The sequence below is a fragment of the Phyllostomus discolor genome, chromosome 3 (assembly GCF_004126475.2).
Source record: "Phyllostomus discolor isolate MPI-MPIP mPhyDis1 chromosome 3, mPhyDis1.pri.v3, whole genome shotgun sequence".
NCBI classification, from domain to species: Eukaryota; Metazoa; Chordata; class Mammalia; order Chiroptera; family Phyllostomidae; genus Phyllostomus; species Phyllostomus discolor.
Genome location: NC_040905.2, coordinates 74,324,239 through 74,339,302, shown reverse-complemented (window position 1 = coordinate 74,339,302; position 15,064 = coordinate 74,324,239). Strand labels below are relative to the sequence as shown.

The window sequence follows — 15,064 nt, the reverse complement described above, 5'->3', positions numbered from 1 at the left end:
GCAATTTTATCCTGCCTGTTTTCCCACTGACATCCTCTACCATCTCACTCAGTTCTTGTCTTAGCCCCCTGCCTTGCTCATAAGTCTTCCTTCACCCCCACCAACTCAGCTGTGCAGAATGACCTGCTCACTGCCCCAGCCTCGAAGCCATTCGGAGTGGCTAGCTGCCCTGCCCACCTCTCTCCCAGAGCTGGCACTACCCTTCACTACCTGGCAGTTCACGCCAGGACTGGTGCTCTGCTGCCCCCTCCTGGCCAGGGCCAGAACCCCAACTGCTGCCCAGGGCCTCAGCTCAGTCCTGACGTTCCATTTCCTCAGTATCTTACAATATAAAAGAACTGTATTGGTTTGCTATGGATTATCCTGATAATTTCCTTAGTTTCAATTTCACTAATGTGTCATACACACATATGAAAATCTCTTTTTCTTATGTTTTTAGTTTGCTTCCAGTTACAGGTTACACTCAGGAGAGCTTTTCAAGAGTTTACCTCATTAAGTATTTTTATTAGCTTAAGGCTTCATGTTGAGGGAGAGGAAAGACCCAGAGTCCTTCAGAAGCCACTGAAAATGTTTGCACTTAAGCAAGAACTCTTCAGAGGCCTACCATGACTGCACACTCTAAGCCAGGCTGATTTACTGAATCATATATTCTGAATTTAGTCACATTTAATAATAGTCTTGTCCCAATAGGAAGTGCGCTCTCTCTCTCTCTCTCTCTCTCTCTCTCTCTCTCTCTATATATATATATATATATATATATATATATAATACATTTGAATGAACAGACACTAGTATAACTACTTGGACTGAAAAGTCACAACTAAAGGGTGACCTTGTATACCTGTTAGAGTCCCAAATGGACAGCTGTCACTTCCTAAAGTAAAGCAGTCTCTAACTACCTGTCTCGTCAAGGCAGTACAAGAAGTCAGGCTAAGATGAAAAGTGTAATGGAGGGTAAAAGGCAAGCGAAGTCCCTATCAAACCGCCCAAAAGGACTTACAGTAGGAAGAAATCATGCAAATAGTGCATTGTAGGTAGCAGTAAAGGTGTGAACACAATCACAGATTTGCTATCCCCAACTCTTCTTCCAGTTTGTAATATTCGTCAAGTCCTGTCTATAATGATGACATACATGAAAGAAAGTGCACTTTCAGCAAGGAACGCTGCCACATACTGAGGGAGAGTTAATAGCTCATCATGTCCACTACCTCTTTAGCAGACCATTCCCGTCAGAGGGTTACTCAAGTCCAGCCATTTCTTATTTTATAAGAAATATTTTTGCACCTGGTTAATTTTTTAACCAATCACCCTGAAGCATGACTTAAGAAGTAATTAAGTAATGACAAAGCATCCGCCAACAGGAACAAACTCAACATCCTGGCACTAATGCCCACAACTCTCTGAGCACTGCCCCCCAAACACTTCGGGCAAAAGCAGTCATATGGCTAAGACAGCAGCTGGGAAAATTTACCATGAAGTAAATTAGATAGATTAAAATTGAGGTTCTTGCAAAATAATATGAAATATTATTTTAGGTTCAATGGCAAAGAAAAATAAAATTTACTCAACTCTCTGCTTGATGAGCAAGCTGTATTCCTTATCTCTTTCTGTTTCTGTTTTGTGACTTTTTCAGTCACAATGGCAGTAAGCTCTTATCAAAACCTCTCATCAGGTAGTCTTAAAATGCATAACAAGTGCACATATGTGCCCACTTCCCCTTTCTGCACAAAGACATACCTTGCAATGTGATTTTTTTGTTTGCATTTTGATCTACATATCTGCACTTAAATCATTTTCATAAAGTAGAATGTTATTTAAACATAAGTAAAGAAGCTTACTAGGTAAGCACTTATAAATGCCACTCTTTCATGTGATAATCAGCCAACAAGATGTTCTGAACACATGCTCCTCCTGTTATACACCTATGTACCTATAAATGTGATGCATGTGCTGCTGAATCAGTATGTGCTGTGCTTCTGTAAACATCCAAACACAGAAATTACAAGCAAAAGTTACGGAAAAAAGACCCTCTAATACTTTCTGGTAGCATCCCACTGTGTTATACACACCCTGTGAGTGGACATTTGGAGACCTCTGCTTTAGTCAAAATGTGAGGGACCAGCACTAAAGTGCATTCAAAACAAGAAAGAACAATGGCATTTTTTCAAGAGCCTGCTTATTTAAACAGAGTCCCAATTTTAAGGACTGTAACCAGTCCATCTAAAATGTACACATGGCATATAGAAAAACTGCTCAATGTGTAAATAATATATTAGTAACAGAAAAATTAAACACCAATAGAGACAAATCTTTTATCAATGGTTTATTTAGCATATTATTTTATAATTAATTGTCACTTCAAATACAATAGAAGAATGATCAACTTGAAACCTATTTAATTATTATACACAAAATAAATTACTCTGCAGTAAATAGTGTGGAAATTTAACTTAAACACACTTGTAAATCTTCTCCATTTTCAAAAACATGTTGATGAATGGCATAAGCTAACATGCCACATAGGTAAGAGCTGTAACAGTTACAGTTTCGTTTCAATAGATACAGAAAAAGGATGAGTCAGCAGGCATTTAAAGATTGTGCCCACCTTAAAAACTAGTATCAGGTTGACATTTTCAAAGTATAAGGGAGATGCAAGGTAGTTCCTTGAATAAATGAAGTCTTGATATCATTTTAACCCAAAATTCTCATGCAACTGAAGAGGAGTAGAATTTCAGCTTGACTGATCGAGGCCAGGGGTTGGCAAACCATGGCTAAGGGCCACTTGTTTTTGTATAGTCTGCAAACTAAGGATAGTTTTTAGAGTGTTAAATGTGTTTTTTAAAATACAAAGAAGAATAAATAGAAAAATACAATACTTTGTGATGTAAAAATCATATGAAATTCAAATTTCACTGTCATAAAGTTTTATTGAAACACAACCATGTGCAGTTATGTCTGGGTCATCTAGGGCTGTTTGCACTGGACCATTGCAGGCTGCATGCGGCCCACAGCGTCTCACATGTTAACTCTCTGTCACTTCACAGGCTCTTTGCCAGGCTGAGGTAACTGATGTCAGCCCCCTCGATCCCATGCTTCCTCTTTCTGTGGGAGGGCATTTGTTCTTTCTCTCTCTTTCTCTTTCTTTCTCTCTTTTCTTTTCTTTTCTTTTTTTCTTTTCTTTCCTTCCTTCCTTCCTTCCTTCCTTCCTTCCTTCCTTCCTTCCTTCCTTCCTTCCTTCCTTCCTTCTTTCTTTCTTTCTTTCTTCTCTCTCTCTCTCTGACTCTCTCTCTGTTAACAAACATGGTAAGTGCTCTCTTGCCCACCCCCTGGTTTATGGGTAACTGGCAAGTTCTGAGTCCCACAATTTCAGCCCAAGATGCAGCTGCTACCTACAGCCACCTTTTGCTCTCCTGATGGTTCATTCTTTTGCTTTTAGTCAACATAGACACAGTCTTTTTTTTTACATGTTATCTTTGGTGTGACATTAACTTATTCTCCCATCCTTATCTGCCATGATAACGTTCATGTTTTGTAAACTTTGCAAAATAAAATGTATAGTCTGCCTTTTTCTGCCAGTTTTTGCCTTTTTTAGAATGTACTTTTCACCTGGTATGCCCTTCACCAAAACTCTACCTGTTAGAATTCTGCCAAATTTCAAGGTCCACACCCCCTTAAAGATACCTCAGTCCTCCCAAGTGGAATTATCACAATGTCATAAAGACGTTTTACTATCGCTGCCTCATATTAATATTTATTTATTCATCCTATATTAAAACTATCATTGATGCATACACTGCACATTTGGAGGCCGAATGGTGTTACACACATCATACTGATTCACATCCCAGTCCTCTACCAACATATATTGTCGCGTTCATAGTTATTCAAAAGGTCTGACCTGTAACTGGGTTTTTACGTGGCACAAAGGCATGGAATTAAATAACAAGGAATGAAAAAAATGAGAAGATCACTCTCTTTTCAATTACGTTCAATGGTTCTGATTACATCAGGAAGAAAACCTCAGTGTGTGCTACTGTGGTTTTAACCCTGCTAATCTCTGATAATCTCCCTCTTTAACAAAGAGAGAATGATCCTCAGGCTTGGAGCCTTTTGCAGGTAAATATTTCTAGCAACAACTTAACAAAAAAATTCTTTCTTTTTATTGCAACTTATTTTTACAATTTGCTTCTATAAATATTTGTGGCATGAATGCTAGTTTTTGATTTAATAAAAATAAGTATTCTTGGTAAGTAAATTTAGGTTAACAAAAATGAGGTAATTTCAACAAAAATGTTAAGTAAATTATAGTACAGGTGGTATGCACATAATAACAGATATCTTAATGGTGTTACATAGAAACGAGAAAAACATGTGGTTATAGCAGATATTCAATAAGGTCAAATAATTCTAACCCATCAACCTCCCTGCTGTTAACCATCTACATAACCAAAAGAAAATCACGTGAAAGCCCAGCTTCACACTTCTGAGATGGTGGTTCTCAACAGGAAAGCGGGGAGGAGTGGGAGACATCTGACAACGTCTAGAGGCATTTTGGGTTGTCTCAGCTTGGCCGTGGGGGAGGAGGACTGCTACTGGAGCTCGTGAGTGGAGGCCAGGGACACTGCTAAGCATCCTACAGTGCATGGGACAGCCCCCCAGCTAAGAGGTGTCTGGCCCCAAATGTCTGTGGTGACGAACTGAAGAAACCCAGCTCTAGGAGAAGAGAAAGCACTGCACAAACTGCTCTTTGCCCATCGGCCAGCCCTGCTCTGTTCCTCATTTGATCTTTGCAGCTGATAGAACTGCTGAGGAGCCCCCTACCCAGACTCTCACTATTTGACATACAACTACTGCCCTCCATTAGGATCGGAATTTTTTAAAAATGGACTGTATTGAAGAGCCCATGTCCTTTATGAGCTAATACTATGCCTGCAATATTTAAATCTAACTTCCTAATTAACCCGTTGTAGTTAAGAAATGTTCAGATGCTCCTGCATTCTCAAATAGGGAAAAAATGATTAAAGTAAAGATTAATATACTTTGAGCAAAACTTCGATTCTATCTGCTATTGATTTCATGTAAAGTTATTGTTCAGCCTGAATTACAGGGTTCATTGACTCAATTAAATATATTTTACATAATAAACCTGACCTTGAAATACTGAGAATTCGATTTTTTATTAGATATGTCAGCTTTCCCCAAAGGGAGCCTAAAGAGAACTACTTTTTAAGTTAGTTCCCCCTCTCCACAAAAAGACTAAAATCATTAACATGAAAAAAACAACTGGCAATAGAAACAGGTTACTTGGCTAGCACTCAGCATTTTCTTCTCAAATGTCTCACTGCAAGCAAATAATCCCCACATCTGTTCCTGAGGGTAAACTGTTTACAAGAAAGTTCTTTGAAGCTATTGTGTGGTTAGTGCTTTCTTTCTCTCTCTCTCTTTTTCCCCCCAAGGAAAGTTCTTCAGAACTGTTTAGAAGCAGATGGCACCTGTGTCTTTTTTTTTAATTAGTAGTCATTTTTACCTTTGCGACGGTATTTAAATATGATAACATAGTCTGCTCTTCAAGTACTAGTTCTATCACAGTCTTCACTTGATGTTGAGGCTCTTTACAATGAGTGTATTTCCAAATTTAGCAGTGAATAACATGTATCAACTTGAGTTGTTAGCATAGCTGAGAGGCATTTCATGCCTTTAAGTTCAAGTTGATTTAACTCCTAATTCTGGCATGCCTGTGGTAAAACGATAGTAAAGGTGAATCCCTTTCATTTCAGAGATACAAAGCACTGTGCCAACACAAAGGCAGCATTATTTTCAACACCTGCAAGCTCAGAGGTGGCAGTTACCGATACTCCCACTGTGAAGAAAGGAAACTAACTGCTGAATGAGGCTGGCGTCAGGGCTGCACAAGTTTTGGGGACGGAATGAACAGGTCACAGGATTTCCCTTTCCCTGGGGTCCCTGGGGCTGAGATGTCCTATCAGGACCAACAGAGACCACACGTCAAAGAAGAGGAAGGGAGCATGCCTACCGTGCCTGGTCCATTTAGTTATCATTCATTCATTCTCCAAATCATTCGTTGAGCACCTGCTGAGTACAGCGCAGTGCTAGGAGAGGGGCACGCCACAGTGAACGAGCCAAATCCACAGACGGCCTTCCAGTCCGCCTCCAGTTGATGTTCCTGCAAAGAGCCAGCGCAGCCCCAGTTTCCAGTCTCCCACATGCAGTCCCACCTTGCTCCTGAGTCAACAGCCTAAGAAAAGAACTGGGTGCACAGCAAAGAAGAGCAGGACCGAACATTTATATTTTTAATTCCCAGTGAGACAAAGAGAAAAGCATACCACGCCCCAAAGTGCTTAGATATTAAACGCGGTGTGGGCGGCAGGAGACCCGTACCCGGGATAGCCTGTGAGGCCCTAGAAGACAGTGTTGGGGGGACAACCAAGGGCATGAGGAGGCCCAGCTGAGAGAAAAAGGAAAGGGAAAAGAGAGGCTGATTCCTCCCCAGCCAGGAGCACTGGTTGGAGCCCTTCTGTTAGCAAATGCACACTTTTCATGTTTCCTTACAGGAAGCATTTCCTGGCCATTTCCGGGGGCCAGAGTTGTGTGTCACCAGACAGAACACAACACTGCTCAGGCTCCTGAGTTCCCCCCTCTGCAGTGGAGGTGCCCTGGCCAGGCCCCTGCCCCTCAGTCCCTCCAGAGTGCAATGCACCCAGCAGATCTTGGGGAGACAGCAGAGTTTTCTAAAAAAAATGTTTGAAAGAAGAAACCTAAGAATAAGTTGGAGGCAAAGCTAGGAGAACTTTTCTCTACAGAGCTGTAGAAATGGAGACACTGTCACTAGCTGATCTGCAGGACATTTTTCCAACGGACTTGGCCCCGGGCTTTACTGTGGCATATGCTGACTGGAGGCCTAAAACAGCACTTTTCAAATTGAGCCACCACCCATGAGTGGGATGTGAAATCACAAGGATTCGACTGATATTTTTTTAATGAAACAGAGTAAAATCATGCAGCATAAAATAGGAAATATTAGAGTACATTGTTGGTAACAATAATGACATTTTATGAAAATTGTTCCCACTTGATACACACCTATGTCTCAGTATCTAAATCTATTTGGTTCCTAAGCAATAATATACATAGCAAGGGATCGTACACAATTATGCTTCACTTGGGTTGCCATAAATGTATTTGTTTTAATTGCAGATCAGGTTGTGGAGAGGCAAGGATTTAAAGTCACTAGCCTAAAGAAACTATAGTTAAGTGGAATGGAAATGTTTTTAAACATTGATTCCATAGCAATTTAACACTTCTTTTGGTCTAATTATATTTTTTATTTGGTTTCCTTGAACTTGTGTGTGTGTGTCTGTAAATACATCTAGTTTTATTACAAATATTTTTTCAATTTCCCATGACAGACAAGAACAAAAGGCAAGAAAGAACTGCAAACAAGACACGGGTTTGGATGCAGAGAGCCAAGAACCCATCACAGAGCAGGGCAGGCTCCACTCTGCCTCCTCCTGCCAGACCACGGCCAGAGTCCAGACCAGATGAGGCTCCCTTCTCCCTTGGCAAAGCCATGAAAATGCCAGTTTCTCAAATCACTGGGCAAAGGACCAATGGCTCTCTAGGATATGGAGCCCCGGATAGGATCATGGCCAGCTCATATTTTTAAGTAGAATTGAATTTGTTGATGTATCATAATTTTTGTAGACATTCTGACAAACTCTGTAAATGAAGCAGTATTTCAAATTTTCAAATATCAGTTTTGATCAACTTAATCAGTTGGCCTAATACTCTGAAATAATCCTCTTCACTCCCACCCTCACCCCTCCCCCAATCCTGAAAAGAAAAAAGAAAAAGCTATCCTATGGGCCCTGGTCTACATGGCTACTTGGAGACCACTGCTGCCATCACCAACCAGAGGCTTCAAGTGGTTAAAGCCTTGTGAATGTAGCTCCCTAAAATTTCCAAACACATCCTCAGGTGTGTTGCCCTAATGGTTACATGGCCAGCCATGAATTCTGGAGTCACTTAGCTTACAACCAGATAATTACAACAGAAGAAGGACTACTCCCAAATTCACTTAATCTAGGGGAGGTTGTCCACACCCTGGAACCAACCACACTGACACCACACAACGTCTGGGGCATTGTTCTCTTAGCAACTTAATGATGACTGCTCTACTAATGAATTAAACGTTTCAGCGTTAGAGTCAGGCAGGCTTGGCCCCAGACAGAGAAGAGAGAGTCAAGAGTTGGAACCAGTTGTTTCGACTTTATCACCAGCGCAGGAAGGGGGCTTTTGTCACTCGGTCAGTACCGATGATTATAATTGTGTTGCATCCTCTGGCTTTACAGATTCTTAGTAATTATATCCATAATGCTAGTTACTTTATGTTTTGGGGGGGTTGACAAAAATTACTTTGATTGTGAAGTGATAGTATTTCCCAAAGTCTGAACCCAACGGAGGATGCATGCGCCTCACCAGCACTGCCGTCCACAGAGAACCCCTGATACATACGCACACGTGGCTGCTGGACGACAGCAAAACTACGAATTCTCAGTTTTCCTAAAAGTATTTTAACTATGTGACTGTCAAGGTATTCAAACAACTAGGCAGCAGAGTGAGAGTCTTAGCAACATATAATTGACTTACTGTGGCCTCCAAAATGTGTTGTGAAATATAACAAGCAAGCTTTTTTAAAAAATAACTTCAAATTCTTTAGGTTTCCCTATGAAGTCTACCATCCCGTATATGTGTACAACTGGCAGTTTATTTTTTTTCAAACCACATTCCCATTCCTCAAATCAAGTAAATTTTTGAGTTTCCTATGGTGAAGCTTATTCACGAAGATGAACATGCTGATGATAAGCCAGAGCCAATGAGAGGCATTCGGGGTAAACATTACTAAGAAAACAGTTAGAGTTGGTGGTGGGACAGTCCCTGTAGCACTTCCTCTACTAGGTAGCAGTTTCTAAAGCACCAACTAAACAATTTTAAGTAGACTATTTTTTAATCTGAAATTGACACTGCTCCGCTGGAGCTCATTATACAATTGGAGTAGGTTTCCAGCCTAGGAAGGGGACATTGCATTTTCACCTCACTAGTGAATGCGTACAACAGCAGATGATACTTGATAAAATCAGGAGGTTTACACATACATTATTCAATGCTCAAATATTCAGAACATTTAAACAATGGCAAACTACTTAATTTTCATCCAGTTCTTCATTTCTTATATACCGTCTGCATTCCATGAGTCATTAATAGTAGTGACAAACTGGGGGAGGGGGGTGACCTTTGGACCATCCCACAAAGTACCCACATCCCAAATCCTGCACTGTGGTCTCTGATGGCATAAAAAAGAAATTAGCTGTTAGTTCTTTACAGCAAAGAAGAGAATGAGAAATGAAATTGCAAAGAAGCATTAAGTACGGAAGCTTCAACTTGTCAACAGTTGAAATGACACCTTCAGACTACCTTTTGTAAAGGGCCTGGATCTAAACTGAGTGTAAAAAGAACTCTACTTAGCTATGGATAGCAGAAAAGGGAGAAAAGAAAGGAAGGGGAAAAATAATTCCCATTGGATAGAAATATGAGAACAGATGGCACCCAGAACTCCTACCTGTTTGGATCTTCAGAGGGGGAATGATGGACATTGTGCAACCCCAGGGAGGTGGCTTTTGCATACATATTTAAAGAAATCACTCCAGTACAGGAAAGAAGAGCAGCAGAACTCTTCTAATTACCACTGCCTGGCCCCCCGAGTGCTGCTTTTTCTTCAAAGCCACACTAGTTCATTATTTTCCCATCAACTCTTTTAAATGATTCATTCCCCCCTTCACTCGGAGCAGACTTTGCAGGAAAGCTAGTATTTGAGTTTAATTTCTAGTGCCACTTGCTTTGGAGAGCTTGCTGAGAGAAAGGAGGGAGAATCTAATTTAATAATTCTATCATGATTTGGAGGGGAACACTCCGCCGCCGCCGCCCCCAAAATAACTAGACAAACAGGACCCTCTGGTAAGCTATAATCCTGAGCAAAAACACCAGTTGGGAAAAGCAGGGCCCACGTGCGGCGGGAGCTGTCACCCAAGGGAAGTGGCAGCCGGCGAGGAGGAGGGAGTGTGGGAGAGAGTAGGGCTGCTGCTCGCAGCTGCACCGGCCTGAGCGCGCAGGGGAAGACCCGACTCCCACTTCAATGGTGCTTAGTTCGCTCCTAGACACCAGACTCGGGGAAAGCGAAGGGCAGGGAGGCCGGCTCCCCATCCCCGCGAGCTGTCACTGTGAAAGCTACAACCCCAGTGCGCGCGCCGCGGGCTTCCCCAGAAGCCTGAGCCGGCGCGCAGGGCGCCGGGCGCCACCAGGTCCCCGGCGCCCCGCGCGCGCAGAGCCCGCCGCCCCCCGCCTTACCGTCCCAGCTCCGACTCCACCTCGAAGAAATCGCTCAGAGCGTCCCTCTTGGAGCCGTCGATCCAGTAATCCGGGACAAGGTTCCCGGCCCCCGGGGCCACACTGTCGGTGACCGAAGAGCAGGACGAGGCCGAGCACGAGGGCACCGTGACTTTGAGCATCTTCGCGGCGGGACTCCGGAAGCCGCCGCGGTCGCCGCTGCTGCGGGAGCGAGAAGCCCCGCCGCTCTCGCCGCCGCCTGCGAACGCAGGAGCGAGAGGTGGTGTCCTTCACCCACGCGCACACGCCCACCGCCGCCGCCTCCCCGCGCGCCCCCGGCCGCCGGGGCTGCGGCTTCCTTTCCGCACGCTTGGCAGGGAGGGTGGGTGGAGAAGGGGTCGAGGAACTGGGTGAGGGTGTGGAGGGTGAACCCCTGTCGCCGCCCGAGAAGAGAGAAAAGGCGGAGGCACTGCGAAGGGGAGATATTCCCTCCCCCTTCCCTCCGTACCTCCCCACCTCCCCTCCGCCCTTCGACGAGCCTTTCCAGCCCCCCTCCCTTTCTTCCTCTCTGCTTCTCCGGCAGTGGCTGCGGCGGTGCCGGCTAGGGCGGCTCCGGATGCAGGAGCTCAGGGAAGCACAGGGACCAGAGCATCATCCCACGCGCCCTCCTGCGGGAGCAGGGAGCTGGGAAAGGACCTCGCGCAGTGGGACGCTCGCTCCGGAGTGCTGGGTGGCCCAGCAGGATGGTGAGAAAGGGACCTGGCTGTTGGTGCAACTCATCCCTCCTAGAGTGCGGCTGGGTGACCAGCCCCTCCCACCCACCACCAGCTAACCAGCCATCTCTTGTTCGTCCCTCTATCAAAGCTTATATGGGTGGCCTGTGGCCGCGCTGACCTGACCTCACCTTTGAGTGAAGTCTTCTGTTGGAATAGATTCTGTGCTGCTGCTGCTGCTGCTGCTAGCACTGCCTCCTTTGGCACCGTTGAAGCTCTTTGAAAGGCGGGTACTTGCTGTTCCTCCTTCACTCCTAGGCTCCGAAGGCTAGCAACAGAAGTGACCCCGAGAATTACAGGTCTGCAAGGGCCCCGTGGAAGCCAACTGCTCCAGCCCTGCACCTCAAGGTGCGACCTCTCATCATAGGTGTCAGAGAAAATTGCTACATTTTAAAGCTCTGTCCTCTTCCCAGGAGATGTGTCCCATGACAAGCTTTCTGTCTGTCCATCAACCTTCAGGCTATTTTTCCAAGTATTGATTAGATATATATCATTCATATTTCTACCCTTGAACTTTTTCTTTTAAAATTTCAGGACAGATAAACAGCAATTAGTCATTATACTTTACAATAAATCTTTGTGTTTAAAGACAATTATTACATCACATCTCATTTCTAACTAAAATGCCTCTTGGCCCTTTAGTTAATCTTACTTCACAGGTGTTACTTTTAGTCTTTTTTCCCCCTGACTTTCCTCCTACCTGCGTTAAACTCTTCTGAGTGCGTCACCATTCCTAATATTTGTCTCTCACTTATTGATTTATTGCTTACACGCAGAGCTTTCATGCTATACTGGGAAACTACCAACAAAAAATTTAATCTATTAGTGATAAAAATGTAATCCTTAGTTAACTGGAAATAAGAAGAAATACAAAAACTATTCCCCATAGGTAATTTAATGATGGTGATCACATGCTCAATTTACAAATGGCCTAATGAACAGTAGGCATACATAGACTCATAAAAACCCAGTTAAATACTGATTTGGGGAAAGACTAAAAATGCTCATGTAACAAGTTACTTTTCAGAGAATGAATGGACTAATCTTCATGTTAGAAAACCAAGCTTGTTAGCAGAGCAAGCTAATAAAGCACTCTACAGTAAATTCCCCTCGGCCTGCACTGACCAGGGAGGCAGGGCACACGGTGGGGTGAGGCCATTGCTGTTCATGCCTCTCTGAGGTTAGTCTTGAAGTAGCAGCACTACGTGCTGCTACTTGTCTGTTCTTAGCAATTCTTTCACAACGTAAGTCCATAGCAAACATATTACACTGAGAGGTAAGGTAAGCCTCCCCCCCCCCACCTGCTGTTTTAAGGAACAATAGCTAGAGAATCACCATTTCATGGTACAGGGGTGACTGTAGAGTTATTATTTACTTTCAACGTTAGGTTAGTCATTTGACACCTCTGCTTTGTAAAAGTGTTGTTAACTGAAGTTTAAAAACAGAGTATTTGGTTTCATGAATACAATTTGTCTTTATTTTAAATTTAAAAATATAAGATGAAAATAAACTTTACTTTAAAACAGTTGGGACAGTAATTAAGTCCACACAATTTATCTTCACTCCTTATGAAATATCATCTAAACTGACCAGAAAAGGGACAAAGGAGAAAGGGAGGGGTAATAGCAAATAACCCTTAGAATCTAGGAACAGATGGACAAATGGTAACTGACTTGGAAGAGTGGGAAACGGCAGTAAGAAGAAATCTAATTCTTACCACAGAACTCCTTCCAGAAATGCTCAGGAATTAGAGTACCGATCCTTCTAATGTGGAGCAGAGAATAAGGCATTGGTTGAACATTTTTATAAGAAGCCCTAAGGCCCCTACATTCCTTCTGCCATTCACAGCAAAAAACACACTTTCCAATCTCATGCAAAAGGGAGTATATTTAATTTTGGGGAATGTTGAACAAAAACTTATGTCTTAGGTCACGAGGTGTACTTCAGACCATATTGAAAATAGGGGCTTTCATGAAGCTTTATGTGATAAATCATGAGACTTCCAGGTTCATTAGGCCCCCAGAATGCTGAAAACTATGTTTCTATCTATCACATCCCTAGCCATACAGGAAATTCCTGAGTGAGTTAATCATGGAGAAAAACCAACAACTCAACAGGAGGGGGATCTATGGACACACACTGTTACAACCTGCACCTCCCAAAAAACATACTCTGACTTTTGTCAACACGTCACAGCGAAGGCCATCATCAGATAGGCTCACGGGCCCAGTTTCTAATGAGCTGTTTTGTGTCTCACTTAAACACGAATGGACAAGGTTACAGTCTGGTATGGCATGGTAGCTGGTATGACTAACCCCCTGCATGTAACAATTATAATCGGTGGACTAAGTATAAATACAGTTATTTAAATGTGCATAAGAACCGCCAAAATCAGAAAACTGCAAGTGATATAATTCATAAAAGAAAGGAACTCTTCTGAATAAAATGCACATTTATTTATTTGACTTTTCCTTTGAGGGCTCCGCAGGCACTGCCACTCTAAGGAGCTTGAGATGTCAGAGAACAGAATTCAGGGCTAGCAGGGAGGCTAGACATAGAGGAGGAAATCCAAAACGGAGGGACTACGGTGAAGCAATCCACATATCTACGCATAAACTGTGCTCAAATACTAAGATAACTTTGGAACATAACAACAAACAACTAGAAAAGAAAAAAAATATGTATACTTTACTATTTAGCACTAAAAAAGCATAAGCTACTAATACACACAGAAATACGGGTGAGTCTCAAAAAACATTAAACTCAATGAAAGAAGTCAGAGCTAAAAAGAGTATGTATTGTATGATCCCATTTATTTGAAACTCTAGAAAAAAAATGAAGGTAAAACAACCTACCTAGAGATAAATCTTGGTACTATTTAAAAACACTAGAGTTTCTGAAAAGAGCAACAAGTTTACCTACAAACAAGAGTCAGAATTTCATCACACTTCTCATTAGTAACACTGGGTTCTAGAGCAATCTCTTCCAAGTTCAAAGGAAAAACTGATTTTGAACCTATGTCTGGGCTAACTAGCCTTCCAAGTGAAGCAAAATAACAGACATTTTCAAATATTCAAGGGCTCAGAAAATTGGTCACCCATTTATTGTCTCAAAAAAATCACTATAGGATGAACTGTAATTAAATCAAATGTGTGCAAGGAAGTGAGTGACAGAATACAAGGAAGAGTGCAAAATGAAGGAAAAACTGAAGTTTGAAAGAGTATTAGTACCCAGTATGATTTATGTGAATCTGTATAATATATCAGCCTAGATGTGCGAGAGACACTAGAAGAGAAAGGTTAGCGGCAGACAACATAAACATACACCACAATCCCATTCCTTCCAAGCAAAGAAGAGGTATTCTGATTAAATACGGACACTTACAGAAAGTTATGCAGTTAACATACTTGCAAAATGTAAGGATAAAAATGATAAGAGCAGAAAGTGTTTATAGCTTTCAAACAACAAGGTGGGAAGAGAAAACAGGACAAAGAAAGTTTGATAGACAAAAGGCAGAGGGGTATAAAAGAAAACAACATTATAAAATACTTAAAATGGCTATGGAGTGGATGCTGTGGTGCACGGTCGAGAACACCTCACTCAAAATTAGCCCCCTCCCTGGGAGCTGTTTGCACGCAATTGCTCATCCCAGACTCCGCGCCTCAGTTCTGAACAAACCTGGAAGGCCCAGTCCATCTCCAGAGCTCTCTGTTGGATGCCTGAGACCACTGGGACACCTGTATCACAGTTTAACCTCGCCTTCTGCCCAGTCCTTCCCTTACTCCCTGTTGTTTCTGATTGTTCCCCAATAAACTTTGTGTGTGCGTATGTCTATCTTCTCTATCTCAATAAATATGTGGACCTAAGTGGACCCAATTTCAGATAGTCAG

The 15,064-nt window shown here is 42.6% G+C and overlaps 1 protein-coding gene across 1 annotated transcript in view; it reads right to left on the bottom strand.

The window, feature by feature from the left end:
- The window catches only part of CAMK4 (calcium/calmodulin dependent protein kinase IV), a 204,046-nt gene extending 192,618 nt beyond the window's left edge, over window positions 1–11,428 (bottom strand). The window contains exons 1-2 of the mRNA XM_028529930.2: window positions 11,306–11,428; window positions 10,423–10,660 (exon numbers count right to left, since the gene is read on the bottom strand). Coding sequence (XP_028385731.1) covers window positions 10,423–10,583 — 161 coding nt within the window. The 5' untranslated portion in view covers window positions 10,584–10,660; window positions 11,306–11,428. The remainder of the gene's footprint in view (window positions 1–10,422; window positions 10,661–11,305) is intronic.
- Window positions 11,429–15,064: the final 3,636 nt, after the last annotated feature.